At 47.3% G+C, this 26,379-nt stretch overlaps 2 protein-coding genes across 2 annotated transcripts in view; one reads left to right on the top strand and one right to left on the bottom strand.

Moving 5' to 3' along the window:
- OGDH (oxoglutarate dehydrogenase) overlaps positions 1–26,379 on the bottom strand; it is a 385,968-nt gene that overhangs the window by 124,481 nt on the left and 235,108 nt on the right. The gene's annotated exons all lie outside the window — the stretch shown is intronic.
- Positions 8,178–26,379, top strand: part of NPC1L1 (NPC1 like intracellular cholesterol transporter 1) — a 34,633-nt gene continuing 16,431 nt past the window's right edge. The window contains 13 exon segments of the mRNA XM_058534724.1: positions 8,178–8,231; positions 9,282–10,807; positions 13,523–13,623; positions 14,237–14,409; positions 14,675–14,803; positions 15,208–15,390; positions 15,992–16,085; positions 16,088–16,099; positions 16,225–16,248; positions 16,251–16,286; positions 16,289–16,350; positions 16,784–16,921; positions 17,109–17,198. Of these exon segments, the coding sequence (XP_058390707.1) occupies positions 8,178–8,231; positions 9,282–10,807; positions 13,523–13,623; positions 14,237–14,409; positions 14,675–14,803; positions 15,208–15,390; positions 15,992–16,085; positions 16,088–16,099; positions 16,225–16,248; positions 16,251–16,286; positions 16,289–16,350; positions 16,784–16,921; positions 17,109–17,198 (2,622 nt within the window).

The following is a 26,379-nucleotide window of genomic DNA, read 5'->3' as shown; positions in this document are numbered from 1 at the left end:
GACACTAGACAGTAACTTAAAGCCATATGGAGAAACAAAGATCTCAGTAAGGTAAATATATGGGGAAATATAAAAGCTATATCATTGTAACAATGGCTTGTAACTGCACTTGTTCTTTTCTACATAATTTAAGAGACTAATACATTTAAAGAAAAAAAACAATTATTAGTATAAAAGCTAGTATCACTGTATCTTGGTTTATAACTCCAAATCTTGTTGTCTACATGATTTAGGAGACTGATGCATTTAAAAGAATTATTAGTTTATGTTTTGGGGCACACATTGTATAAAGATGTAATTTTGCAACATCAACAACCAAAAAGGGTGGGGACAGACTGTAAAGGAGCAGAGTTTTTCTATGTTACTGAAGTTAAGCTGCTGTAAATTCAAAGTAGAATGTTATAACTTTAGGATGTTAAATGTAATCCCCATGACAACCACAAAGCAAATAGCTATAGAATATACACAAGAGGAAATGAAGAAGGAATTTAAACATTTCACTACAAAAAATCAACTAAACACAAAAGAAGATAGAAATGCAGGAAATGAGGGACAAAAAAGTGATAGGGAAAAGAAAACAAATAGCACAATGACAGAAGTAAGTCCCTCCATATCAGTAATTCTTTAAATGTAAATGGATTAAACTCTACAATCATAAGGCAGAGATTGGCAGAATGGATAAAAACACATGATCCAATTACATGTTGTCTACAAGAGACTCACTTGAGATCCAAAGACACCAACATGTTGAAAGTGAAAGGATGGAAAAAGATATCCTATGCAAATATAAGCAAATGACAGCAAGGGTGTCTATATTAATAACAGACAAATTAGATTCTAAATCAAAAAAGTTTATAAGAGACAAAGAAGGACATTATATATTAATAAAAAGTTCAGTACAGCAAAAATAAGTGTGTATAAACAGTTATGCCCCTAATAACAGACCATCAAAATCTATGAAGCAAAAATTGACAGAACTGAAGGGAGAAATAGAATGTTCTACAATAAGAGTAGGAGAGTTCAAGATTCCACTTTCAATAATGGATAGGACACCCAGACAGAAGATGAGTAAGGAAATAGAGGATTTGAACAACAGACTAAACCAACCAGATCTAACAGACAAATACAGAATACTCTACCCAACAACAAAATACACATTCTTCTCAAATACATATGGGATTAGGCCACGAATTAAGTCCCAACATTTAAAAATATAGATATCATATGATGTATATTTTATGACACAATGGGATGAAGTTACAAATCAATAGCAGAAAGAAAACTGGAAAATTCACAAACGTGGAAATTATGCATCACACGCTTATACAACCAATGAGTCAAAGAACAAATCACAGGGAAATTAGAAAATTCTTAGAGACAAATGAAAATGAAAACACAACATACCAAACCTATGGGATGCAGTGAAAGTGGTGGTAAGGAGGCAATTTATAGCTATAAACATTTACATTAAAAAAGAAGAAGAATCTCAAATCAACAACCTAACTTTACTAACATAAGGAACTAGAAAAATAAGAACAAACTAAATGCAAAGCTAACAAGAGAAAGGAAATAATGAAAATTAGAGCAGAGATAAATGAAATAGAGAACAGTAAAACAATAGAGAAAATTAATAAAACCAAAAGTTGGTTCTTCAAAAAGATCAACAAAATTGACAAACTTTTTAGCTAGATGGACTAAGAAAAAAAGAGAAGACTCAAATTACTAAATCAGAAATGAAAGTGGGGACATTACTACCTATTCTACAGAAATCAAAAGGATTATAAGAGAGTACTATGAACAATTGTATGCCAAAAAGTTGGGTCACCTAGATGAAATGGATAAATTCCTAGAAACACAAAACAGACCAAGACTAAATCATGAAGAAATAGACAATCTGGATAGACCTATAACTAGTAAGGAGATTGAATCAGTAATCAAAAATCTCCCCACAAAGCAAAGTCCTGGTGCTGATGGCTTTACTGGTGAATTCTACCAAACATTTATGGAAGAACTACCAACAATTATTCTCAAACCTTTCCAAAAAAATTGAAGAGGTGGAAACACTTCCTAACTCACTCTATGAGACCAGCATAATGCTGAAACCAAAACAAGACAAAGACACTATGAGCAAAGAAAACTATAGACCGATATCCTTTATGAACATTGATGCAAAAATCCTCAACAAAACACCAGCAAACAGAATTCAGCAGCATATTAAAAGGAAGATACACCATGACCAAGTATGATTTATTCCTGGAATGTAAGGATGGTTCAACATACAAAAATTGATCAATATAATATACCACATCAACAAAACAAAGGAAAAAAAACCACATGATTATCTCGATTGATGCAGAAAAAGCATTTGACAAAATTCAACATGATTTCATGATAAAAACACTCAACAAACTAGGAATAGAAGGAAACTACCTCAACATAATAAAAGTCAGATATGAAAAACCCACAGCAAACATCATACTCAATGATGAAAGATGGAAAGTTTTTCCTCTAAGATCAGGAACAAGGCAAGAGTGCCCACTTCCATCACTTCTATTCAATATAGCATTGAAAGTTCTAGTCAGAGCAATTAGGCAAGAAGAAGAAATAAAAGGCATCCAAATTGGAAAGGAAGAAGTAAAATTATCTCTTTTTGCAGATGATGTGATCTTATATATAGAAACCTCTAAAGAGTCCACAAAAATATCTGTTAGAACTGATGAACAAATTTAGCAAAGTTGCAGGATACAAAGTCAACACTCAAAAATCAGTTACATGTCTATACATGAACAATGAACAACCTGAAAAGGAAATTAAGAAAACAATTTCACTTACAATAGCACCAAAAAGGATAAAATATTTAGGAATTAACTTCACCAATGAGGCGAAATTCTTGTATACTGAAAACTACAAAACATTGCTGAAAGAAATTAAAGAAGACATAAATAAATGGAAAGACATCTGGATTGAAAAACTTAATATTGTTATGATGTCAACAGTACCCAAAGCGATATACAGATTCAATGAAATCCCTATCAAAATCTCAATAATGTTTTTTGCAGAAATAGAAAAATCCATCCTAAAATTTATATTGGAATCTCAAGGGACCCTAAGTAGCCAAAACAATCTTGAGAAAGAACAAATTAGAGGACTCACATTTCCTTATTTCAAAATTTACCACAAAGCTACAGAAATTAAAACAGTGTGGTACTGTCAAAGACCCAGATATAGACCAACGTAATAGAATAGAGAGCCCAGAAGTAAACTCTCACATATACGGTGAAATGATCTTTGACAAGCGTGCCAAGACCATTCAATTGGGAATGGACAGTCTTTTCAAAAAATGCTAGGAAAACTGGATCTCCATATGCAAAAGAATCAAGTTGGATCCTTAATAACACCATATACAAAAATTGATTCAAAATGGATCAAAGACCTGAATTTAAGAGCTAAAACTATAAAACTCTTTGTAGAAAACATAGGACAAAATCATAAGACATTGAATTTGGCAATGATATCTTGGATATGACCTCAAAGACACAGTTAGCCAAAGGAAAAATAGACAAATTTGATCATGAAAATTAAAAAATCTGAGGAAAGATTAATATTTAGAATATACAGAGAACTCCTAAAACTCAGCAGCATAAAAAGACAGACAAAAAGCCTGATTCAAAAATGGGCAAAGAACTGGAATAGACTTTTCTCTAAAAAGGATCTATAAGTAACTAACAAGCACATGAAAAGATGCTCAACATCACTAATCATTAGGGAAATACAAGTCAAAATCACAGTGAGATACTACCTCACACCCATTAGGATGGCCACTATCAAAAAACCAGAAAACCACAAGTGTCGGCGAGGACGTGGAAAATTGGGACCCTTGTGCACTGTTGGTGGGAGTGTAAAATGGTGCAGCCACTGTGGAAAATAGTATGGCAGTTCCTCAGAAAATTAAAAATAGAATTACTATATGATCCAGCAATTCCACCATTAGATATATATACCCTAAAGAATTGAAGCAGGGTATGGAAGAGATATTTGTACACCTATGTTCATAGCAGCACTATTCACAATAGTTAAAATGTGTAAGCAACCCAAGTGTCCATTGACAGATGATTAGATAAACAAAATGTGGTATATCCATACAATGGAATATTATTCAGCCTCAAAAAGGAAGGAATTCTGCAATATGCTACAACATGGATGAACCTTGAGGACGTTATGCTGAGTGTAACAAACTAGTCACAAAAAGACAAATAGTGTATGATTCCACTTATATGAGATACCTAGAGCAGTCAAATTTGTAGACACAGAAAGTAGAATGGTGGTTGCCAGGGGCTGAGGGAGAGGGATGGGGAGTTAGTGCTTAATGAGCACAGAGTTTCTGTTTCATGAGAAGAAAAGAGTTATAGAGATGGATGGTGGTGATGGTTGCACAACAATGTGAATGTACTTAATATCACTGAACTGTACACTTAAAAATGGTTAAGATGGTAACTTTTATATTGTGTGTATTTTACTACACACAAAAAATGTGTGCCCAAAGGCCTGTTGTTGCCAGGGATTTGGGCAGAGGGAAGGATGAATAGGTGGAGCACAGGGGACTTTTAAGCAGAGAAACCGTTCTTATGATATTCAATGGTGAATACATGTCATTACACATTTGTCAAAAGCCATAGAATGTGCACTGCAAAGCGTGAACTCTAATGTAAACTGTAGACTTTAGTTAATAATAATGTGTCAGTATTGGCTCATTGATTGCAACAAATGTGCCACACTACTGCAAGATGTAATAATAGGGGAAACTGTTGAGGGGGTGAAGAGTTATATGGAAACTCTTGTATTTTCTGCTCAACATTTGTGTAAACATAAGATTGCTCAAAAAAATTGTCTATTAAAAAAAAACCAAGCCTTCACATTGGCCAGAACCAGGTCACAGGGCCACCACTAGCTGCAAAAGAGGCTAGGAGAGCAGGGAGCAGCATCTCTTGCCTGGACCGTGGACAAAATCTTTCACCAAATAGAATCAATACGACAAGGAAGATGAAGGGTGCCACTAGGTGACCAGACCCCAAATCTCAGCCTGTAGGCTGGTTACCCCAGTGAGCCAGAAGTTATGATAATCAGACTGCTGACATCTGTGCTGGTGAGAGCATTGCACATACCACTAGCCAGGTGCCATGGCCCCAGGCTGGTGACTGGCTGAGCAACACTGCCTTACCCTGACCTCTCGGCCCAGACTGCAAACTCTCTGAATGCTCGTGGGGAGCAGAGCAAGCCAGTGAGCGGTCCTGAGTTTGCAGGCCCATCTACAGGGACTTACCTGGGGCAGACTCTTTGAGGCATCCACCTGACCTGACCACAGGAGGCTCCTCTGCTGGCGGCTGGTCTCTCCCTGCCGCCTCCTGAGCTCAGTGACTGGATTCAGCTCCTGTTCCCTCTGGGTCTGCTCATGCATTCAATCTCACAAGGAATAAAGGAAAGCTGAAAATGAGGCATTGTTTACAGTCACGAAATAAAGTCTGACATTAGTGAGACTGGGAGCCTTTGGGAATTGCTGGTGTCAGTGGAAACAACCCATAGGGAATCAGTGTGTGTCCATCATCTGAACCCTTCACCAGACACCAACAAGCAAGAATCTGATGATTACTCAAGACATTCTAGAGTAGCCCGAGGGAAGAGCTGAGCTGTACACTTAGGGTCATAAACATGGTACTCTTTGATACACTAATCTCATCTCTGGGATCTTGATTTAAGGAAATAAATGCAAAACAGAGGAAAATATTTAGGCACAAAGACATTAACCAAAAGCTTATTTACAATAATGAATATTGGAGCCAGCCCAACCTCCAGAGTAGAAGATCCATTGTTCTGTGGGATACCACCCTGTGATAGCGCACTAATCAGAGTGAAGGAAGCATTGAGTTTGTTGTTAGTGCCATCAAGCCAAGTATAATACAGGGCAGGGCCCTGCCCGGTCTTTCTACACCATCCTCTCACTTTCTGGCTGCTATATCAGACAATGCTCTGTTGCTATTCATAGAGTTTTCATGGCCAACTTTTTAGGAAGTGGTTGGTGAGATCTCTCTTCCTAGTTTGTCTGAGTATGGAAGCTCTGCTGAAACCTGTCCACCATGGGTGACTCTGCTGGTATTTGAAATCCTGGTGGCACAGCTTTCAGCATCACAGCAACATGCAGCCACCACAGTGTGACAACCGACAGATGGGTGGTATGGTTCCCTGACCAGGAAATGAGCCCGGGCCGCAGAGGTGAGAGCACCGAACCTTAACCACTAGACCACCCGGGCCGGCGAGTATTTGAGTTGAGTATTTGTGTTAAAAGTCAAGAGAAAAAGTGGGATACAAGAGTGTATGTATACTGTGCTCACAACACACTGTGAGCAGAGTATATCTGTGCCCGGGTCGCTGCCTCGGAGACACCATGTGCAAAGGGAGCCGGGTGGTGAGATTGTGGATGAGAGTTTTTATCTTTTACTTGGAGTTGGATGGTGCTGCTCTCACCCCTTGTGTATTTCAGAGAAGACCCCGGAGACCACACACTTGGCTTTGTCTCTCTGGGCCTGCCCTGGCAAAGACCTAGGAATGATGGCCAGGGGTCCCTGCATTGGGGACTGGCTCCACATGTGCCAGAGGATCCTGGAGCTAAAGCTGTGGAAGTGACTTCAACCAGTGGGCAAGCACAACACGACTTTGTTCCCTGGAGGACACCCTCTGGGCCGTGCTCCTTACTGTCTCCTGGAAGTCCCTGGTGAGTCCACAGGAGCCTACTCTTTAATGTACCCTGGTTGCTTCCTCCTGTCCCCTGGTTCACCCGCCCTGCCCTCTTCCACTGGCGCCATCTGGAGTCACCTTCCAAACAAACTATTTGCACTGGAATCCCTGTCTCAGGATCTGCTTCTCGGGGAAGACACCCAGGAGAGAGGACAGAGACCTGAAGTAGGGGCTGGAGTCTCAGCATCTGCTAGAGTGTATGGGGACAAGGCCTGGAAGGTACCAGATGGTGGTCACTGTGCATGGGCAGGCCCTGGGCCCTTGACTCTCCTCTCCACCCATGGCTGACTCAGGGCTTAGGGATCAGCCTGAGCCTGCCCTGGCACCCCTCTCAGCGTCTTCGTCCCCCTCCCCTCGGCGTCTGTCTTCCCCAGCATGTGTTGAGCTGGTGGCTCCCTCTGAGTCAGGCCAGGGTCCATGAAACACAAGAACAGAGAGATAGCAGGTTCCTTCCTCCAGCTGCCTCTGACAGGTGGCCACACCTGGGGAGATGTTCCCCACAGGCTGCCCTTATCAGCTCAGCCTTGGCATGGGGGCCAATGTCTGGCCCATTCTGGTGATAGGGAGAGTTCAAGGAGGCTTCGCAGCTCCCCATCAGGAGGGAGCAGAAGGCGAGTGCTATGCATCTGGGCTCAGGTGGGGCAGACCGATGGTCTGGGGTTCCTAGCGGCACTCTGCTCCTCCAGGGTTGGTGGCGACAGGCCTGGGAAAGAGACATGGAGGGGGACCATAGCTCTTACATCTGGGGTCTCTGTGCACTGTCAGACCCCAGCGAGCTGATCTTCTCTTTCCACCTAGAGGAAGAGACTGGTGTCACTGCGTCACTCTACCCCTAACTGCCCCCTCTGTTACCAGGCTGTTAATATTAATTAACAACAGTTGCTAAGGATGACAGTGCAAGGGTGTGCCCCAGCCAGAGCTGCTCAGTCCCAAGAAGGGGCTGGGGAAAGTGGGGGTCTGAGGCCTGGTTGGGGTGGAGGGCGGTGAGTGGAGGTTTGGAGGGCCAGTGCCCAGGCCTGCCCACATCTCCCCCAGCCCCACCTCCTGCAGCAGAGGCAGAGTGGGGGGCTCACTGCAGGTCTCTGGCTGGCTCAGTCCTCCTGGGTCATCAATCACTTTGGGAAGTGGGTAAAGGGGAGACCCAGGCACCTCCATCGGGAGGCTCATCTAAGAGGGTGGGACCAACGGTGGGAGAGACAAACGAGGTGGATCATTAACCAGCTGGGAGCCCTGGGAGGTGCAGTGCTCAGCTCCATTGGTCCCCAAGCCAGTCAGGCCAGGTTGTCCCTGGCGAGGAGGCTGCCTTGCTGTGCATCCCCTGCAGCCAGCCCTTGGCTGTTCCTGCTGTCCCCTTGGCCTGGCCCTGCTTCCCCTCTGACTCTTCCAGGATGGCAGAGGCCAGCCTGAGGGGCTGGCTGCTCTGGGCCCTGCTCCCGCACCTGGTGAGTCCCAGCGCCTGTGTCCACCCCCCAACTGCCTCTCATAGGGCGTACCAGGCAGGAGGCTGCTTGGCAACAGTGAGGGAGGGCCTGGGGTCTAACGGCCAGTCTCTGGACAGATGGGGGATCCCAGGCACCCTTGACACCAGTCTCCTTCTCTGGGTGGAGAGAAATCAGCTCGCTGGGGTCTTATAGTTGGGAGGTCCTGGTTTGTCCAACTTTCCAGGTCAGGAGGTTAGATGGACACAAGGGTTGGGAACAGGGGCAGCTGGACCAGGTGTGACCAAGTGCCTCCCCTCTCCGGTCTGCTGTGAACGTCCTGGCCTGAGATGGCCGATGGGGGGTTGAGGGAGGGTCCAGTCCTGGGGTGCTGGTGGGATGGGTTTTGGGGGAGAATCACCTAAGGAGGATTTAGCATCTGGGGTTGGGAAGAGGTCCAGTGCTCTCACCTCTCAAGTTTTGCACTCACTTGCACGTCTGGGAGGCAGGCTGAAGGCTTTTGGCCCCGAGCAGGTGAGGGCAGGGGAAGCTCTTCACAGAAGCTCCAAGAGGGGCCCTGAGCCTCCGGATGTGGCCTGCAGCTAGGGCATGACCTCGGCCAACTGTGATGGCAACAGGACCTGGCACCCACGCAGCCCCATGGAGTCAGCCCCTGACCTGTCCAGGGGCTACTGTTTCTCAGCAGGACCCCCCAGTGACCTCCAATGGTCTCCTGGCCAACCCTCACCATCTGGCGGTATTTTGCTAAATGCAGCTCTGTCGGGTCACCTCTCTCTTCAGTGACCCTGTCACTCAGGATGAAAGCCTGGTGTGCCTGTCTACCCGTCACCCCCAGACACCGTGGGGAGGTCCCGTGTGCTGTTCTGGCACCCACCTCCCCCAGTGCTCTCCCTGGGTCCCCTGGCAGCGTGGAGCTGCCCAGAGTCACCCCTCACCTCTGCTGCTCTGCATCCTTCCTACCCCCACGCCCTCCCTGGCTGCCTACTGCCTCGTCAGCCACCTGGTGGCACTAACCCATGCTGGGGCCCATGGTGACGCTGCCCTGCTCCTCAGGCCCAGGGAGAGCTGTACACACCCATCCACCAGCCCGGCTACTGCGCCTTCTATGATGAGTGTGGGAAGAATCCGGAACTGTCCGGAGGCCTGGGTACGCTGTCCAATGTGTCCTGTCTGTCCAATATGCCCGGCTGCCATGTCACAGGAGACCACCTGACCCTCCTACAGCGCATCTGCCCCCGCCTCTACACCAGTCCCAGAACCACCTACGCCTGCTGCTCCCTCCAGCAGTTGGTGTCCCTGGAGGCCAGCCTGGCAGTCACCAAGGCCCTCCTCACCCGCTGTCCAGCCTGCTCCGACAACTTCGTGAACCTGCACTGCCACAACACCTGCAGCCCTAACCAGAGCCTCTTCATCAATGTGACCCATGTGGCCGGGCAGGGGGGCAGCCAGCCCTGGGCTGTGGTGGCCTACCAGGCCTCCTACCAGCGCAGCTTCGCCGAGCAGACCTATGACTCCTGCAGCCGAGTGCACATCCCCATCGCCACCACGCTGGCCGTGAGCACCATGTGCGGGGTCTATGGCTCCACCCTCTGCAATGCCCAGCACTGGCTCAATTACCAGGGGGACATGGGGAACGGCCTGGCACCCCTGGATATCACCTTCCACCTGTGGGAGCCCAGCCAGACCCCAGGGAGTGGGATGCAGCCTTTGAATGGGGAGATTGAACCCTGCAACGAGTCCCAGGGAGACGGCCCGGCGGCCTGCTCCTGCCAGGCCTGCACCGCTTCCTGCTTGGTCATTGCCCAGCCCCAGGCCGTGGACGCCACTTTCCGCATGGGCCGGATGGCGGGTTGGCTGGTCGTCATCATCCTCTGCTCGCTCTTTGCCGTGCTCACTGCCTTCCTCGTGCGGCCCCACCTGGCCTCCTGCAGGGGCAAGGACAGGACACCAGACCCCAAGGCAGGCACCAGCCCCTTCAACAGGCTCAGCCTCTCCACCCACACTTTCTTTAGTCAGTGTTTCCAGGGCTGGGGCACATGGGTGGCCTCACAGCCGCTGACCGTCCTGGTGGTGTCCATTGCTGTGGTGGTGGCCTTGGCGGGGGGCCTGGGCTTTATGGAACTGACCATGGGCACTGTGGAGCTGTGGTCGGCCCCCGACAGCCAAGCCCAGAGCGAGAAGGCATTCCATGATGAGCATTTCGGCCCCTTCTTCCAAACCGACCAGGTCATCTTGATGGCTCCTAACCGGTCCAGCTACAGGTATGTCTCCCTGCTGCTGGGGCCCAAGAACTTCAGCAGGGTCCTGGCCCCCGACCTGCTGCTGGAGCTGCTGGAGCTGCAGGAGAAGCTGCAGCGCCTCCAGGTGTGGTCGCCAGAGGAGCAGCGCAACGTGTCACTGCAGGACATCTGCTACGCCCCCCTCAACCCCCACAACACCAGTCTCTCCGACTGCTGCATCAACAGCCTCCTGCAGTATTTTCAGAACAACCAGACGCACCTGCCGCTCACAGCCAACCAGACACTGATGGGGCAGACCTCCCAGGTGGACTGGAGGGACCACTTTCTCTACGGTGCCAAGCGAGCCCTTGACTGCTGCCCTGGGTTGGGGGGCTGGGGCCGAGCGGGCCTCCCGAAACCCAGGCCAGGCACACAGCCCGGCCGAGGGACCCTGTGCAGCTCCACAGCTCGGTCTCAGGGGCTGCAACACGCGGTTTCTCTCCACGCTCCTTCTTGGACCCCACTCCCTCAGTGGAGTTTCCGCTCGCTGTAGCAGATTTGCACGTGGCCATCCTGGCCTCCTCAGCCCTGAGCCCACTCTGCCTTTCTGCGGAGCTCCTGACATAGTGGGGGGCAGCCTTGCACGTTCTGGTTTAAGTGTCACAGAGCAATCTGGTGGCTCCGCTCACGTGTGTGTGCTTCTTCATTTCCTCCTTGCCTCTGTGCAGGGCCTGGGCACAGGCCAGCAGGGCATAAGATGCCCATGAGGTGCCCTCAGGCCAGCGCAGGGACTGGGGCTGGTCTCAGGCCCTGCCCGCCTGGGCCGGGTGCCCCTGTGCAGACTGCAGCCACACACCCTCATGCTGTCTGGGGGTCGGTCTCTGGCTGCGTCCACTCTGCTGTGGCGCAAACAGGATGCCCGTGAAGCTGCTGGGCCTCAGGGCCAAGAGCGAGGTCACGAGCTGCCGCGCCCTGCAGGGGGCAGATGGGCAGCCGTCGAGGCTTTCTTTCTTTTTTTTTTTTTTTTTTTTATTTGTGAGGAGATCAGCCCTGAGCTAACATCCCCCAATCCTCCTCTTTTTTTGCTGAGGAAGACGGCCCTGGGCTAACATCGGTGCCTATCTTCCTCCACTTTATATGGGACGCCGCCACAGCATGGCTTACCAAGCAGTGCGTCGGTGCGCGCCCGGGATCCGAACCAGCGAACCCCGGGCCGCCGCAGCGGAGCGCGCGCACCCAACCACTTGCGCCACCGGGCCGGCCCCCGTCGAGGCTTTCTGAGGTTGGAGTGGGCAGAAGTCCTCAAATGTCTGGTCTCAGGGATTGAGAACCCCTAAGATTGAGGACCCCTAAGAGCTCCAGCGGGAGTAGAGAGTACATCTGCCATTTCCCACATGAGAAAGTAAAACTGAGAAATGAGAAAATATTTATTAATTCCATAAAAATAGCAATAAGTTCATTACATGTTGATGCAAATAGCATATTTTTATGAAAAATAACAATATTTTCCAAACAAAAAAAAAATCAGTGATAAGATGGCATTGTTTTGCATCTTTGCACATCTCTTTAGTGTCTTGCTTAATACAAGACGGCTGGATTCTGGCATCTGGTTCTAGGTTTAGTCTGTTGGTTGAAGCATAGTGAGAATTCCTGGCCTCACACCCATTTAGCCAGAAGAGGGAGGAGGGCTGTAACAGCCTTTCCAGATAACTGTGGGTATTCTTTGATACTACACCAAAACTCAACAGGTGGTCTTTTATTTTATTTTTTTATTTTATGTTTATTTATTTATTTAGTGTGTGTGTGTGTGTGTGTGTGTGTGTGCGCGCGCGCGCGTGTGTGAGGAAGATCAGCCCTGAGCTAACATCCATGCCAGTCCTCCTCTTTTTGCTGAGGAAGACCGGCCCTGAGCTAATATCCGTGCCCATCTTCCTCCACTTTATATGGGACGCTGCCACAGCATGGCCTGACAAGTGGTGTGTCAGTGCACGCCTGGGTTCCAAACCTGGGCCGCCAGCAGCAGAGCACGCACACTTAACCGCTATGCCACAGGGCCGGCCCAACAGGTGGTCTTTTCTTAAACGTTAGCTGTGATATGAAATCTGTGAAGTGTTTGTACTGCATACACTCGAGAGTGAATGAGAGTAAAAAAGGCAAATAGCCTCTTAGTGTTTTTATGAAAATAATTTTGACCTTGCAGACTCTTGAAAGGGTCTCCAGGGCTCCCAGGGACCCTAGGGTGCACTTTGAGAACCACTGGATTAGATGAGAGAGCCAGGGCTCTCTGATCCCACTCCCCACCCCTCAGGTGAGCGTCGGCCCCGGGCTGGCCCTCAGAACTGGCAGGTCAGGGAGGAAGTTCCAACCCCAGGTTTCCAGTCCTTGCGCTGGCTTTATTTTGATTTTGGACGCTCACAATCACTCTTGGGTGGTCCGATTATCCCTATTTCAGAGATGGGAAAACTGAGGCTCTGAGGGGTGCACATGGTGAGCTGCTCAAGGTCACGCAGCAACCAGCACTTCCAGGATAGCTGGTGGCTGGTATGCTCACTCGCTCAGAGTGCTTCATCCAGGTACCCGGGATGCGCTTGCAGAAAGGGCTCAGTTGAAGGGTGTAGAGACTTGCCCGAGGTTGCCGGACTGGTAAACTGTCCACAAGAAGGAAAGAAATCCTAACTCAGGGCCTGGAGGGTTCCAGGCCAGCGGGAGAAGAAGGCTGTGGGCAGCATGAGACCTGTCCGGTTCTGCCAGTAGTTAGGACTCAGTGGTTGTGCCCGAGTCTGTGGCCTCAGGCCCTGGCCCCCACCCTGGGGGACCGTGGGTGTGATGCTCAGCCACCCACCTCATCTGGGATGAGCCTGAAGAGTCGGGCTGGTGTTGGGGGAGATGACAGCTTGGGCAGCCCCCGGTCTGGGGAGCTCCAGTCTACTCTGGATTGGGCCACGTGAGATTTTGTTGGGAGAAATGGTTCTGACACAGGGTCAGGCAATGGTGTTGGGGGCCTGGGGTGGGGTGCCGGGGCTGTGGTGATGGGAGCAGGAATGGGCTAGGAATGGTCCTTCCCTCTCCCTTCAGTGCCCCACTCACCTTCAAAGATGGCACGGCCCTGGCTCTGAGCTGCATGGCTGACTATGGGACCCCTGTCTTCCCTTTCCTCGCCATAGGGGGCTATAAAGGTAAGCTGGGTGGCTCCAGGGGAGGCCAGTGAGGGGGAATATGGGGCAGGATTAATGGGCAGGAGGGTGGGGTGGTGATGCCTGGGGTGGCCGGGCTTGTGGGGGCTGCAGACGTGCCTGTCCTGCCTCCTTTCTCTGCTACCTCCTGCATCTTTTCCAGTGCTGCTCAGATTCTCTAGTCTTGTGCCTGGGCCCAAAGGCCTTGCCCTTGGCTAAGGGAGGGAAGTGGAGTGTAGGGGGTTAGACAATGACTCAGTTGAGGGAGGTGGGGGGAGGGGAGACGGGGGTGCAGCTGGAGTGGGAGAGGGGAGGCAGGGTGAGGTCAGAATGGCGGGAGGGGAGGCAAGCCTGAGGATGGACTGGGGAGAGGGGAGTGGGGGGAAGGGGAGGCAGAGGTGAGAATGGAGTGGGGGAGAGGGGAGGCAGGGGTGAGGATGGAGCGGGGAGAGGAGACGGCGTGAAGATAGAGTGAGGGAGAGGAAGCAGGGGTGTAGCTGGAGTGGAGGATGGGGAGGCAGGGGTGAGGATGGAATCCACGAAGGGAGGCGGGGTAAGGCTGGAGGAGGGGGAACGAGAGTGTGGCTGGAGGGTGGCTAAGCATTTCTCATCCCAGGGAAGGACTATTCTGAGGCAGATGCCCTGATCGTGACCTTCTCCCTAAACAATTACCCTCCTGGGGACCCCCGGCTGGCCCAGGCTAAGCTCTGGGAGTGGGGCTTCTTGGAGGAGATGCGAGACTTCCAGCATCGGACAGCTGGCATGTTCCAGGTCACATTCATGGCAGAGGTAGGGGCTGTGGGTGCTGGCTCTGGGGGGATGACCCAGGTGTCTTTGGGCAGGCTCTTGTGTCCCCGTCCTGGCCTCTCCGCTCCTGACCGACCTTGGGCCAGTGGCCACCTGCTCTGGAGGATGGGGTGATGTGCCAGCTGTCCTTTCAGCTGTGCTGGGCTCACAGCGGGTCACACATGTAGCACACGCTGACGAAGCTCTTGGGAGCCAGGCTGGCTGGAGCCGGCGTGGTCAGTGGGGCTGGTTGGGTGTGTGTCCACAGCGCTCCCTGGAGGATGAGATCAACCGCACCACGTTCCAGGACCTCCCCATCTTCGCTGTCAGCTACACAGTCATCTTCCTGTACATGTCCTTGGCCCTGGGCAGCTACTCCAGCTGGCACCGAGTGCAGGTGAGAAGTGGGAGGGGCACAGTGAGGGTGGACTGGCCCGTGTCTAGAACCTTTCCAACCAGAGCATCCCGAAATAGCAAAGCAGACCACCCAGAGTGGCTCCCCCAGGGGGTGATACTTCTTGGAAGTGTTCTGATTCAACAGGCCTCTTGAGCTTTCATTCTGCTCCTTGACACCTCACTTGTGCAAATGCAAAGCTAATGTTTAAAATATCTTAAAATGCAGGCTCGAGGAAGAAGTGGCAGGCTCATGTGGACCTGCCCTTGGGAGGACGGCTCTGCAGAGTGGCTCGAACACAGAAGCACTGAGCAAGCCTGCCTGCTGTCCACTGCCTTCCTCTAGGTCGGGGTGGGGGCGCAGTGGGCAGCCCTGCAGCCAGGAGGCTGAGCCTAGTCCCATTGCAGGTGGATTCCAAGGCCCCGCTGGGCCTGGGTGGAATGGCCGTGGTGTTGGGAGCAGTCACGGCTGCCATGGGCTTCTTCTCCTACCTGGGCGTCCCCTCCTCGCTGGTGATCCTTCAAGTGATGCCTTTCCTGGTGCTTGCTGTGGGGGCCGACAACATGTTCATCTTTGTTCTCGAGTACCAGGTAAGAGTGCAGGAGTTCTGCATGCCCCCATCTGCTCCCTCCACTCCCAGATGCAACTCTGCCGGGCTCCTTGCAGACTCTTTCTAGGCATTGACGTTTGTGTTTACAATTCCTGTAGAAAACAGTGCTTCGTGTTTATCTTTCACGTAAATACACTCATACTGTGTGTGTCACCTGAACTTGCTCTCTGTCAGCCCCACACGCCGCCTGGTAAAGGAGTCAGGCAGCACATTAGAGCCACCTCCCATCTTTATGCTGACACGTAGCATTCCACGGAAGGACAAGACAGTCAATTTTAGTCTCTCCTGTTGATGAACATTTAGGGTTCTAGTGATGTATTGGAGCAAGGATGCCATGGACATCCCGAAACACACCAAGCATTTCTCTGGGCCAGACCCTGAGAGGTGGAAGACGTGGCAGAGCAGAGTGTTAGCAGGGTCTGCTCCTGACTAGGGAAGGCCGGGTCAGTTCCTCAGGCCTGGCTGGATCTTGGGCAATGGCTGTGCCTTGGGGAGTGAGGGCATGTGTCAGCTCCCTGCTGGCCTGTGAGGGATGGAGCCCTTGGCCAGCTCTGTACCCTGTCCCTGCTGTCCTCACACAGAGACTGCCTCAGAGGGCAGGGGAGTGACGGGAGGCCCACATCGGCCGAGCCCTGGGCAGTGTGGGCCCCAGCATGCTGCTGTGCAGTCTCTCGGACTCTTCTTCCTAGGTGAGCCTGGGCAGCCCCCGCCCCACCAGGCGCCCCTTGGAGGCAGCGGGTGTGGGCAGCCCCCTTCCCTCTGCAACCATTCTGAGCAGGCTTCACGCCCTGAGGTTCACCCCTGCCCCCCCCAGGGGCCCTGAATCCCATGCCAGCTTTGGAACCTTTGCCCTGACCTCAGGCTTCGGGGTGATCCTCACTTGCTGCTGCAAATCTCTGCTTTCTTGGCCCTGCTTTCCCTCCACTGCAGGAGGCAGGAGGTAGGCTTGGCGGCAGGACTGAGGGACCCACCCCTTGCCCCCATTTTGGCGGGAATGGGGTGGCTTCACTTTGCAGAGAGGCTCAGAGTTGGGTGCAGGAACAGCGTGCTGGAATGTTTAGCCGTGTGGTCCCCAATGTCCCGTAGAAAAGTAATTTCATTTTGGCGATTTTGAGGAATATGATGAAACCTTTTCAAGTACAGGAGGTCGCGAAATAAAATACAAATGAGAGGTTGCCGGGGAGCTATTGTTTCCAGGAAGGTGCAAAATTCAAAGATATTTTATAGTAAACAAAAACAAAGAAAATAGCACACTGGCGCGTCCCCACGGCGCCGCGCTGGCAGGGGCCACCCACGGAAGGGGGCGCGCGCACGGGAGGAAGGCGGTCCCAGGGTCTGCTTTGGGGCCACCTTCAGGCGCTGGCTCCCCCCAGGCCTCGCGACTGGCCTTCTGCGGCTGCCGCAGCGCCCGGGAGCTGCCCTCGCCGGCCCGGGGCGAGGGGCTGCTGCTCCGCTCCTCCCGCGAGTTCTACGCCCCACTGCTGCTCCCGCCGGTCACCCGCGCCGCCGTGGTGAGTGGGCGGGAGGGTCTGGCAGCCTCCATCCTCCCTTGCCTGTCGTCGGAGGGGCTGGAGGCGGCCGGGATTCAGGTCTGCCCAACTCGAGACTGTTTCTCCTGACGCCCCGACCGGACCCCGAGTGGGAGGCGGTGGGGAGCTGTTGGGCAGGGCGGCTCTCACGCTGCGGCTTCCTCCTCAGCTTCTGGGGTTCCTGGCCCTGTTCGGATGGTGTCTCTATCTCACGAGCCACATCAGCTTGGGGCTGGACCAGGAGCTGGCCCTGCCCAAGGTGAGCCGTGCCCCGTGGCCTCGGGTGGGTGCCTCCCCTCCCCTGCCCTCAGTCCCCTGGGACGCGGGGAGGGTCAGCAGCACACAGCAGGCGGGGCGGGACTGCTCACCGCGGGGACCTGGGGAAAGGAGTCGCATAGGTGTGCAAAAAGCGCGGGAGCACAGCGCCAACCCCAGGCTGCGTGAGGGAGACGACCAGGCAGGCATCCGGAGGGCTGGCCCCATGAGATGATTGTCCAGGCAGAGTGACCACAGCTCGCTCAGCGCCTGCCCTGTGCTGGGTGCTCCACATCCTCAGGCCTGGGTCCACAGCAGCCCGCCGTGGAACAGCCCCCTGATAGACATCGAGGGTGGAGGGCTCTGGGGAAGGAAAGAACCCCTTGGCTCAAGGGGTCTGAGGGGCTCCTGGGCGGAGGAGGGGTTTGGGGAGGTCTGAGCACGCGTAGGATTTGCAGAGGAAGGCAGTGAGGGTGCCAGTACTGACCTATGGGAGGCTGGGGCAGCGAAGGAGCATTTCCTGGGCCTGGCAGTGACCATGGGTGGGAGGAGTGGGGGCCAAGTCCGACAGCTGGAGGCCAGGGGGAAGGCTGCTGACCCCCGGGCCAAGGCCAGCAAGCATATGAGGTTGACAGGCACCACACATCCACAAGACCAGGGACCCGCTGCTCCTCTGGGTGCTCCAGAGGCTCCGTGAGCTGGTGGCTGGGGGAAGGAAGTCCATGTGCCCAGGTTCCGGGGGAGAAAGAGCATCATGGGGACTCGGACATCCAGGGCCACTCTGGGGACAGTGATGGGGTCTGGGTGCTGGTAGGAGGCCTGGAACGAGCAGTCTGGATACCATCTGCAGGTGGTGCTGGCCTGGGAAGCGCAATGAGGAGGGAGGAGAGTGGACAGCCAGGACGGCACCTCTGAGCCACCACAGGGAGTGAGAGGAGGTGGCAAAGCCATCAAGAGTCCAGAACGACCCTCCCACCCACGGTGGCCCTGGGGGCTGCTCACAGGACTGAGGAGAAGAGGGTCCCAGGGCCCCCAGAGTGGGTATCAGGGGCCTGGTGGGCCAAGCCGAGGACCAAGAAGGAAGGAGGTGATGGGCTACAAGACCCAGCCGAGGTTTTATGTTTATGCCTTTTGTTGATTTTTCTTTGGGGGAGATTAGTTTGTTTCTTATTACTTTAAAAAAATTTATTTCTTTCAATTTTTTTATTCTGGTTAAATACTGATAAAATTTACTATTTTAACCAGTTTTAAGTGGCATTAAGTACACTCACATTATTGTGCAGCCGTCACCGCCATCCATCTCCATAACTCTTTTCATCCTGTAAAACTAAAACTCTGTCCCCATTAAAATTAAACACTAACTCCCATCCCTCTCCTCCAGCCTCTGGCACCCACCATTCTACTTTCTGTCTCTGAATTTGACTGCTCTAGGGACCTCATATAAGAGGAATCATACACTATTTGTCTTTTTGTGACTGGCTTCTTTACTGAGCATTGTGTCCTCAAGGTTTATTCATGCTGTAGCATGTGTCAGAATTCTTTTTTAAGGCTGAATAATATTCATATATATATATATAAATACATATATACACCACATTTTGCTTATCCATTCATCCTTCCATGGACACTTGGGTTGTTTACATATTTTAGCTATTGTGAAAAATGCTGCTATGAACATGAGTGTACAAATATCTCTTAGAGACCCTGCTTTCAATTCTTTTGGATATATATCCAGAAGTGGAATTGCTAAATCATATGGTAATTCTCATTTTAATTTTTTGAGGAACCACCATACTGTTTTCCACAGTAGCAGCACCATTTTACATTCCCACCAACAGTGCACAGGGTTCCAATTTCTCCACATCCTCGCCAACACTTGTTTTCTGTTTTTGTTTTGTTTTGTTTTGTTTTTTATAGTAACCATACAATGGGTGTGAGGTGGTATCTCATTGTGGTTTTGATTTGCATTTCCCTAATGATTTGTGAAGTTGAACATCTTTTGGCCATTCGTATATCTTCTTTGGAGAAATGTCTATTCAAGTCTTTTGCCCATTTTTGAATCACATTGGGGTATTTTTGTTGTTGAGTTTTAAGAGTTCTCTAAATATTCTAGATATTAATCCCTTATCAGATACATGATTTGCAAGTATTTTCTCCGTTTATATTGGTCGCCTTTTTACTCTATTGGCAATGTCCTTTGATGCACAAAAGTTTTTAATTTTCATAAAATCCAATTTGTCAATTTTTCCTTTTGTTAATTGTGCCTTGGTGTTATATTCAAGAAGAAATCATCACCAAATCCAATGTTTTGAAGGTTTCTCCCTATGTTTTCTTCTAAGAATTTTATAGTTTTAGCTCTTAAGGTTAGGTCTTTGATCCATTTTGAGTTGATTTTTGTATATAAGTATGCATATTTTTGAAGATCCAACTTCATTCTTTTGCATGTGGAGATCCAGTTTTCCCAGCACCATTTGTTGAAAAGACTGTCCTTTCCCCGTTGAATAGTCTTGGCTCCCTTGTCAAAGATCATTTCACCATATATGTAAGAGTTTATTTCTGGGCTGTCTATTCTATTCCATTGGTCTATATGTCTGACTTTATGCCAATACCACACTGTTTTGAGTACCGTATCTTTGTGGTAAATTTTGAAGTCAGGAAATGTGAGTCTTCCAGCTTTGTTTTTCTTTGTCAAGATTGCTTTGGCTATTTGGGGTCCCTTGAGATTCCAACATGAATTTTAGGATAGATTTTTCTATTTCTGCAAAAAAGTCGTTGTGATTTTGATAGGGATTGCATTGAATCTGTAGATCACTTTGGGTAATGTTGACATCATAACAATATTAAGTCTTCCAACCCATGAACATGGGATGTGTTTCTCTTTATTTATGTCTTCTTTAATTTCTTTCAGCAATGTGTTGTAGTTTTCAGTGTATAAGTCTTTCACCTCCTTGGTGAAGTTAATTTCTGAGTATTTTATTCTTTTTGATGTTATTATAAATGGAATTGTTTTCTTAATTTCCTTTTTTGATTATTCATTGTTCATGTATAGAAATGAAACTGATTTTGTGTGTTGATTTTGTAATCTGCAACTTTGCTGAATTTGTTTATTGGTTCTAACAGATTTTTAGTGGAATTTTAGAGTTTTATGTATGTAAGATCATGTAATCTGTGAACAGAGATCATTTTACTTCTTCCTTTCCAGTTTAGGTGCCTTTAACTTCTTTTTCTTGCCTAATTGCTCTGGCTAGGACTTCAGTACTATGCTGAATAGAAGTGTTGAGAGTGGGCATCCTTGTCTTGTTCCTAATCTTAGAGGAAAAGCTCTCAGTCTCTCACCAGTTAGTGTGATGTCAGCTGTGGGATTTTCATATCTGACTTGATCATGTGGAGGAACTTTCTTGTATTCTACTTTCCTGCATCTTTTTTTTTTTTTTTTAAATCATGAAAGGATGTGGGATTTTGTCATGCTTTTTCTACAGCTGTTGAGATGATCATGTGATTTCCCCCCATTCTATTTATTTACTTATTTACTTATTTTTGCTGAGGAAGATTTGCCCTAAGCTAACAGTCACTGCCAATCTTCCTCTTTTTCTAGGTGAGCTGCTGCCACAGCATGGCCACTGACAGACGAGTGGTGTAGGTCCACGCCCAGGAACTGAACCCTGGCTGCCAAAGTGGAGTGAGCCAAACTTAACCACTAGGCCATCTGGGCTGGCCCTCTCCATTCTTTTAAAGTGGTGCATCAGATTGATTTTTGTATGTTGAACCATCCTTGCATTCTGGGAATAAATCCCACTTGGTCTAGGTGTATGATCCTTTTAATGTATTGTTGACTTCAACTTGCTAGTATTTTGTTGAGGATTTTTGCATGAATATTCATACGGGGTATTTGTCTGTAGTTTTTCTTTTCTTGTAGTGTTTTTTTTTTTGGTGCGGAAGATCAGCCCTGAGCTAATATCCATGCTAATCCTCTTCTTTTTGCTGAGGAAGACTGGCTCTGAACTAACATCTGTTGCCAATCCTCCTCCTTTTTTTCCCCAAAGCCCCAGTAGATAGTCGTATGTCATAGTTGCACATCATTCTAGTTACTGTATGTGGGACGCGGCCTCAGCATGGCCAGAGAAGTGGTGCGTCGGTGCGCGCCCAGGATCCGTACCCGGGCTGCCAGTAGCGGAGTGTGTGCACTTAACCACTAAGCCATGGGGCCGGCCCTCTTGTAGTGTTTTTGTCTGGCTTTGGTATCAGGGCAATGCTGGCCTTTTAGAATGAGTTAAAAATGTTTCCCCCTCTTTGATTTTTTGGAAGAGTTTAAAGAGTATTGCTATTAGTTCCTCTTTAAATGTTTGGTAGAATTTACCAGTGAAGCCATCAAAACCAGGGCTTTTCTATGTTGGGGAGTTTTTTTTTTTTTTTTTTTTTTTTTACTGATTCAATCTCCTTACTAGTTGTAAGTCTATTCAGATTTTCTATTTCTTCTTGATTCAGTCTTGGTCAGCTTTGTGTTTCCAGGAATTTGTCCATTTCATCTAGGTTATGCAATTTGTTGGTGTACAATTGTTCATAGTACTTTCTTATAATTCTCTTTATTTCTGTAGAGTCAGTTATATCCCTACTTTAAATTCTGATTTAGTAATTTGAGTCTTTTTTTTCTTAGTCAATCTAGCTAAAGGTTTGTCAATTTTGTTAATCTTTTTGAAGAACCAATGCTTTGTTTTGTTGATTTTCTATATTGTTTTCCTAGTCTCTATTTTATTTATCTCTGCTCTAATTTTTATTATTTCCTTCCTCCTGCTAAGTTTGGGTTTAGTTTTTTTCCCCCTAGTTCCTTAAGTTGTACAGTTAGGATGATGACTTGAGATCTTTCTTCTTTTTTAATGTAAACATTTACAGCTATAAATTTCCTCCTTAGCATCCCTTTTGCTGCATCCCATAAGTTTGGTATGTTGTGCCTTCACTTTTATTTGCCTCTAAGTATTTTCTGATTTCCCTTGTGATTTGTTCTTTGACCCATTGGTTGTGTAAAAGTGTGATGTATAATTTCCACAAGTTTGTGAATTTTCCAGTTTTCCCTGTTATTGATTTCTAACTTCATCCCATTGGGGTCAAAGAATCATATGATATCTATATTTTTAAATGTCGGGATTCAATTTGTGGCCTAACACATGGTTTATGCCAGAGAATGTTCCATGTGTATTTGAGAAGAATGTGTATTTTTTTCTCTCTCTCTTTTTATTAACGATCTGGCTACTTTATTTATTTATTTATTTTGCTGAGGAAGATTTGCCCTGAGCTAACACCTGTGCCAGTCTTCTTCTATTTTGTATATAGGTCACCGGCACAGCATGGCCACTGACGAGTGGTGTGGGTCCGCGCCTGGGAACAGAATCTGGGCAACAGAAGCGGAGCACACAGAACTTAACCACTGGGCCACAGGGCTGGCCCCTGTATTTTTTTTTTTTAATTTTAAATATTTTTATTTTTTTATTGTTACTTTTTTTATTGTGAAATTTTTTTTGTACGTTATTGTTGTCAGTCACCATATAAGTGCATCCCTCCACCCCTTGTGCCCACTCCCCACCCCCCGAGCCCCTGATAACCACCAAACAGTTCTATCTGTCCATGTGTTGGTTTGTCTTCCACATATGGGTGAAATCATGCACTGTTTATCTTTCTCTTTCTGGCTTATTTCACTTAACATAATACCCTCCAGGTCCATCCATGTTGTTGCAAATGGGACGATTTTGTCTTTTTTTATGGCTGAGTAGTATTCCATGGTATGTATATACCACATCTTCTTTATCCAATCATCAGTCAAGGGACATTTGGGTTGCTTCCATGTCTTGGCTATAGTGAATAATGCTGCGATGAACATAGGGGTGCATAAGCCTCTTTCAATTGTTGATTTCAGGTTCCTTGGATAGATACCCAGTAGTGGGATAGCTGGATCATAAGGTATTTCTATTTTTAATTTTTTGAGGAATCTCCTACTATTTTCCATAGAGGCTGCACCAGTTTGCATTCCCATCAGCAGTGGATTAGGGTTCCCATTTCTCCACAGCCTCTCCAGCATTTGTTGCTTTTTGTCTTGGTGATTATAGCCATTCTAATGGGTGTAAGATGATATCTTAGTGTAGTTTTGATTTGCATTTCCCTGATGATTAGTGATGTTGAGCATCTTTTCATGTGCCTCTTGGCCATCTGTATATCTTCTTTGGAGAAATGTCTCTTCATTTCCTCTGCCCATTTTTTGATCAGTTGTTTGTTTTTTTGTTATTCAGTTGTGTGAGTTCTTTATATATTATAGAAATTAATCCCTTGTCAGATATATGGTTTGCAAATATGTTTTCCCAGCTGGTGGGTTCCCTATTCATTTTGATTGTGGTTTCATTTGCCTTGTAGAAGCTCTTTAATCTGATGAAGTCCCACTTGTTTATTTTTTTTTGTGTTTCCCTTGTCTGAGTAGACATGGAATTCAAAAAGATCCCTTTATGGCTGATGACGAATAGTGTACTACCTATATTTTCCTCCAGGAGTTTTATAGTTTCAGGTCTCACCTTCAGGTCTTTGATCCATTTTGAGTTAGTTTTTGTGTATGGCAAAAGAAGATGGTCTACTTTCATTCTTTGGCAAGTGGCTGTCCAGTTTTCCCAGCATCATTTATTGAAGAGATTTTCCTTTCTCCACTGTATGTCCTTAGCTCCTTTGTCGAAGATTAGCTGCCTGTAGATATGAAGTTTTATTTCTGGACTTTCAATTCTGTTCCATTCATCTGTGTGTCTGTCTTTGTACCAGTACCATGCTGTTTTAATTACTGTCTCTTTGTAGTATGTTTTGAAGTCAGGGATTGTGATGCTTCCAGCCTTGTTCTTCTTTTTCAGGATTGCTTTAGATATTCGGAGTCTTTTGTTGCCCCATATGAATGTTAGTATTCTTTGTGCTATTTCTGTGAAGAATGTCCTTGAGATTCTGATTGGGTTTGCATTGCATCTGTAGATTGCTTTAGGTAGTATGGACATTTTAACTATGTTGATTCTTCCAATCCAAGTGCATGGAATATTTTTCCATTTCTTTATGTCATCATTGATTTCACTCAATAATGTCTTATAGTTTTCAATGTATGGGTCTTTCACTCCCTTGGTTAAATTTATTCCTAGATATTTTATTCTTTTTGTTGCAATTGTAAATGGGATTGTCTTCTTGAGTTCTCTTTCTGTTAGTTCGATGTTGGTATATAGAAATGCAACTGAGTTTTCTAAGTTGATTTTGTACCCTGCCACTTGGCTCTAGTTGTTGATTATTTCTAATAGTTTTCCAATGGGTTCTTTAGGGTTTTCTGTATATAAAATCACGTCATCTGCGAACAGTGAGAGTTTCACTTCTTTGTTGCCTATTTGGATTCCTTTTATTTCTTTTTCTTGCCTAATTGCTCTGGCCAGAACCTCCAGTACTGTGTTGAATAAGAGTGGCGAGAGTGGGCACCCTTATCTTGTTCCTGTTTTCAGAGGGATGGCTTTCAGTGTTTCCCCATAGAGTATGGTGTTGGCTGTGGGTTTGTCACTTATGGCCTTTATTATGTTAAGGTACTTTCCTTCTATACCCATTTTGTTGAGAGTTTTTATCATAAGTGGATGTTGGATCTTGTCAAAAGCCTTCTCTGCATCTATTGTGACGATCATATGGTTTTTATTCCTTGTTTTGTTAACATGGTGTATCACATTGGTTGATTTGTGGATGTTGAACCATCCCTGTGTCCCTAGTATAAATCCCACTTGATCATGGTGTATGACCTTTTTTTTTTTTTTTTTTTGATTTTTATTGATATTTTAATGGTTTCTAACATTGTGAAATTTTGGGTTGTACATTTTTGTTTGTCCATCACCCCATATATGACTCCCTTCACCCCTTGTGCCCACCCCCCACCCCCACTGCCCGGGTAACCACAGTCCAGTTTTCTCTGTCCATGTGTTGGTTTATATTCCACATATGAGTGAGATCATACAGTGTTTGTCTTTCTCTTTCTGGCTTATTTCACTTAACATAATACGCTCCAGGCCCATCCATGTTGTTGCAAATGGGACGATTTTGTCTTTTTTTATGGCTGAGTAGTATTCCATTGTATATATATACCACATTTTCTTAATCCAATCGTCAGTCGAGGGACACTTAGGTTGCTTCCACTTCTTGGCTATGGTGAATAATGCTGCAATGAACATAGGGGTGCATAAGCCTCTTTGGATTGTTGATTTCAGGTGCGTTGGATAGATTCCCAGTAGTGGGATGGCTGGATCATAGGGCATCTCTATTTTTAATTCTTTGAGGAATCTCCATACCGTTTTCCATAGAGGCTGCACCAATTTGCATTCCCACCAGCTGTGTATGAGGGTTCCTGTTTCTCCACATCCTCTCCAACATTTGTTGTTTTTTGTCTTGGTGATTATAGCCATTCTAACGGGCGTGAGGTGGTATCTTAGTGTTGTTTTGATTTGCATTTCCCTGATGATTAGTGATGTTGAGCATCTTTTCATGTGCCTATTGGCCATCTGTATATCTTCCTTGGAGAAGTGTCTGTTCATTTCCTCTGCCCATTTTTTGATCGGGTTGTTTGTTTTTTTGTTGTTCAATTGTGTGAGTTCTTTATATATTATGGAGATCAACCCCTTGTCAGATGTATGTTTTGCAAATATTCTCTCCCAGCTGGTTGGTTGTTTGTTCATCTTGATTCTGATTTCATTTGTCTTATAAAAGCTCTTTAGTCTGATAAAGTCCCACTTGTTTATTTTTTCTTTAGTTTCCCTAGTCTGGGTAGGCATGTCATCCGAAAAGATTCCTTTAAACCCAATGTCAAATAGTGTGTTGCCTATATTTTCTTCTATGAGTTTTATAGTTTCAGGTCTCACCTTCAGGTCTTTGATCCATTTTGAGTTAATTTTTGTGAATGGCGATAGCACATGGTCCACTTTCATTCTTTTGCATGTGGATGTCCAGTTTTCCCAACACCATTTATTGAAGAGACTTTCCTTTCTCCATTGCATGTCCTTAGCACCTTTGTCGAAAATTAGCTGTCCGTATATGTGTGGTTTTATTTCTGGGCTTTCAATTCTGTTCCATTGATCTGTGTGTCTGTTTTTGTACCAGTACCATGCTGTTTTGATTACTATTGCTTTGTAGTATGTTTTGAAGTCAGG

The sequence above is a fragment of the Diceros bicornis genome, chromosome 41 (genome assembly GCF_020826845.1).
Source record: "Diceros bicornis minor isolate mBicDic1 chromosome 41, mDicBic1.mat.cur, whole genome shotgun sequence".
In the NCBI taxonomy this organism is placed as follows: Eukaryota; Metazoa; Chordata; class Mammalia; order Perissodactyla; family Rhinocerotidae; genus Diceros; species Diceros bicornis.
Note: the sequence above shows the minus strand (reverse complement) of the source record. Positions and strands in the feature narration are given on the sequence as shown.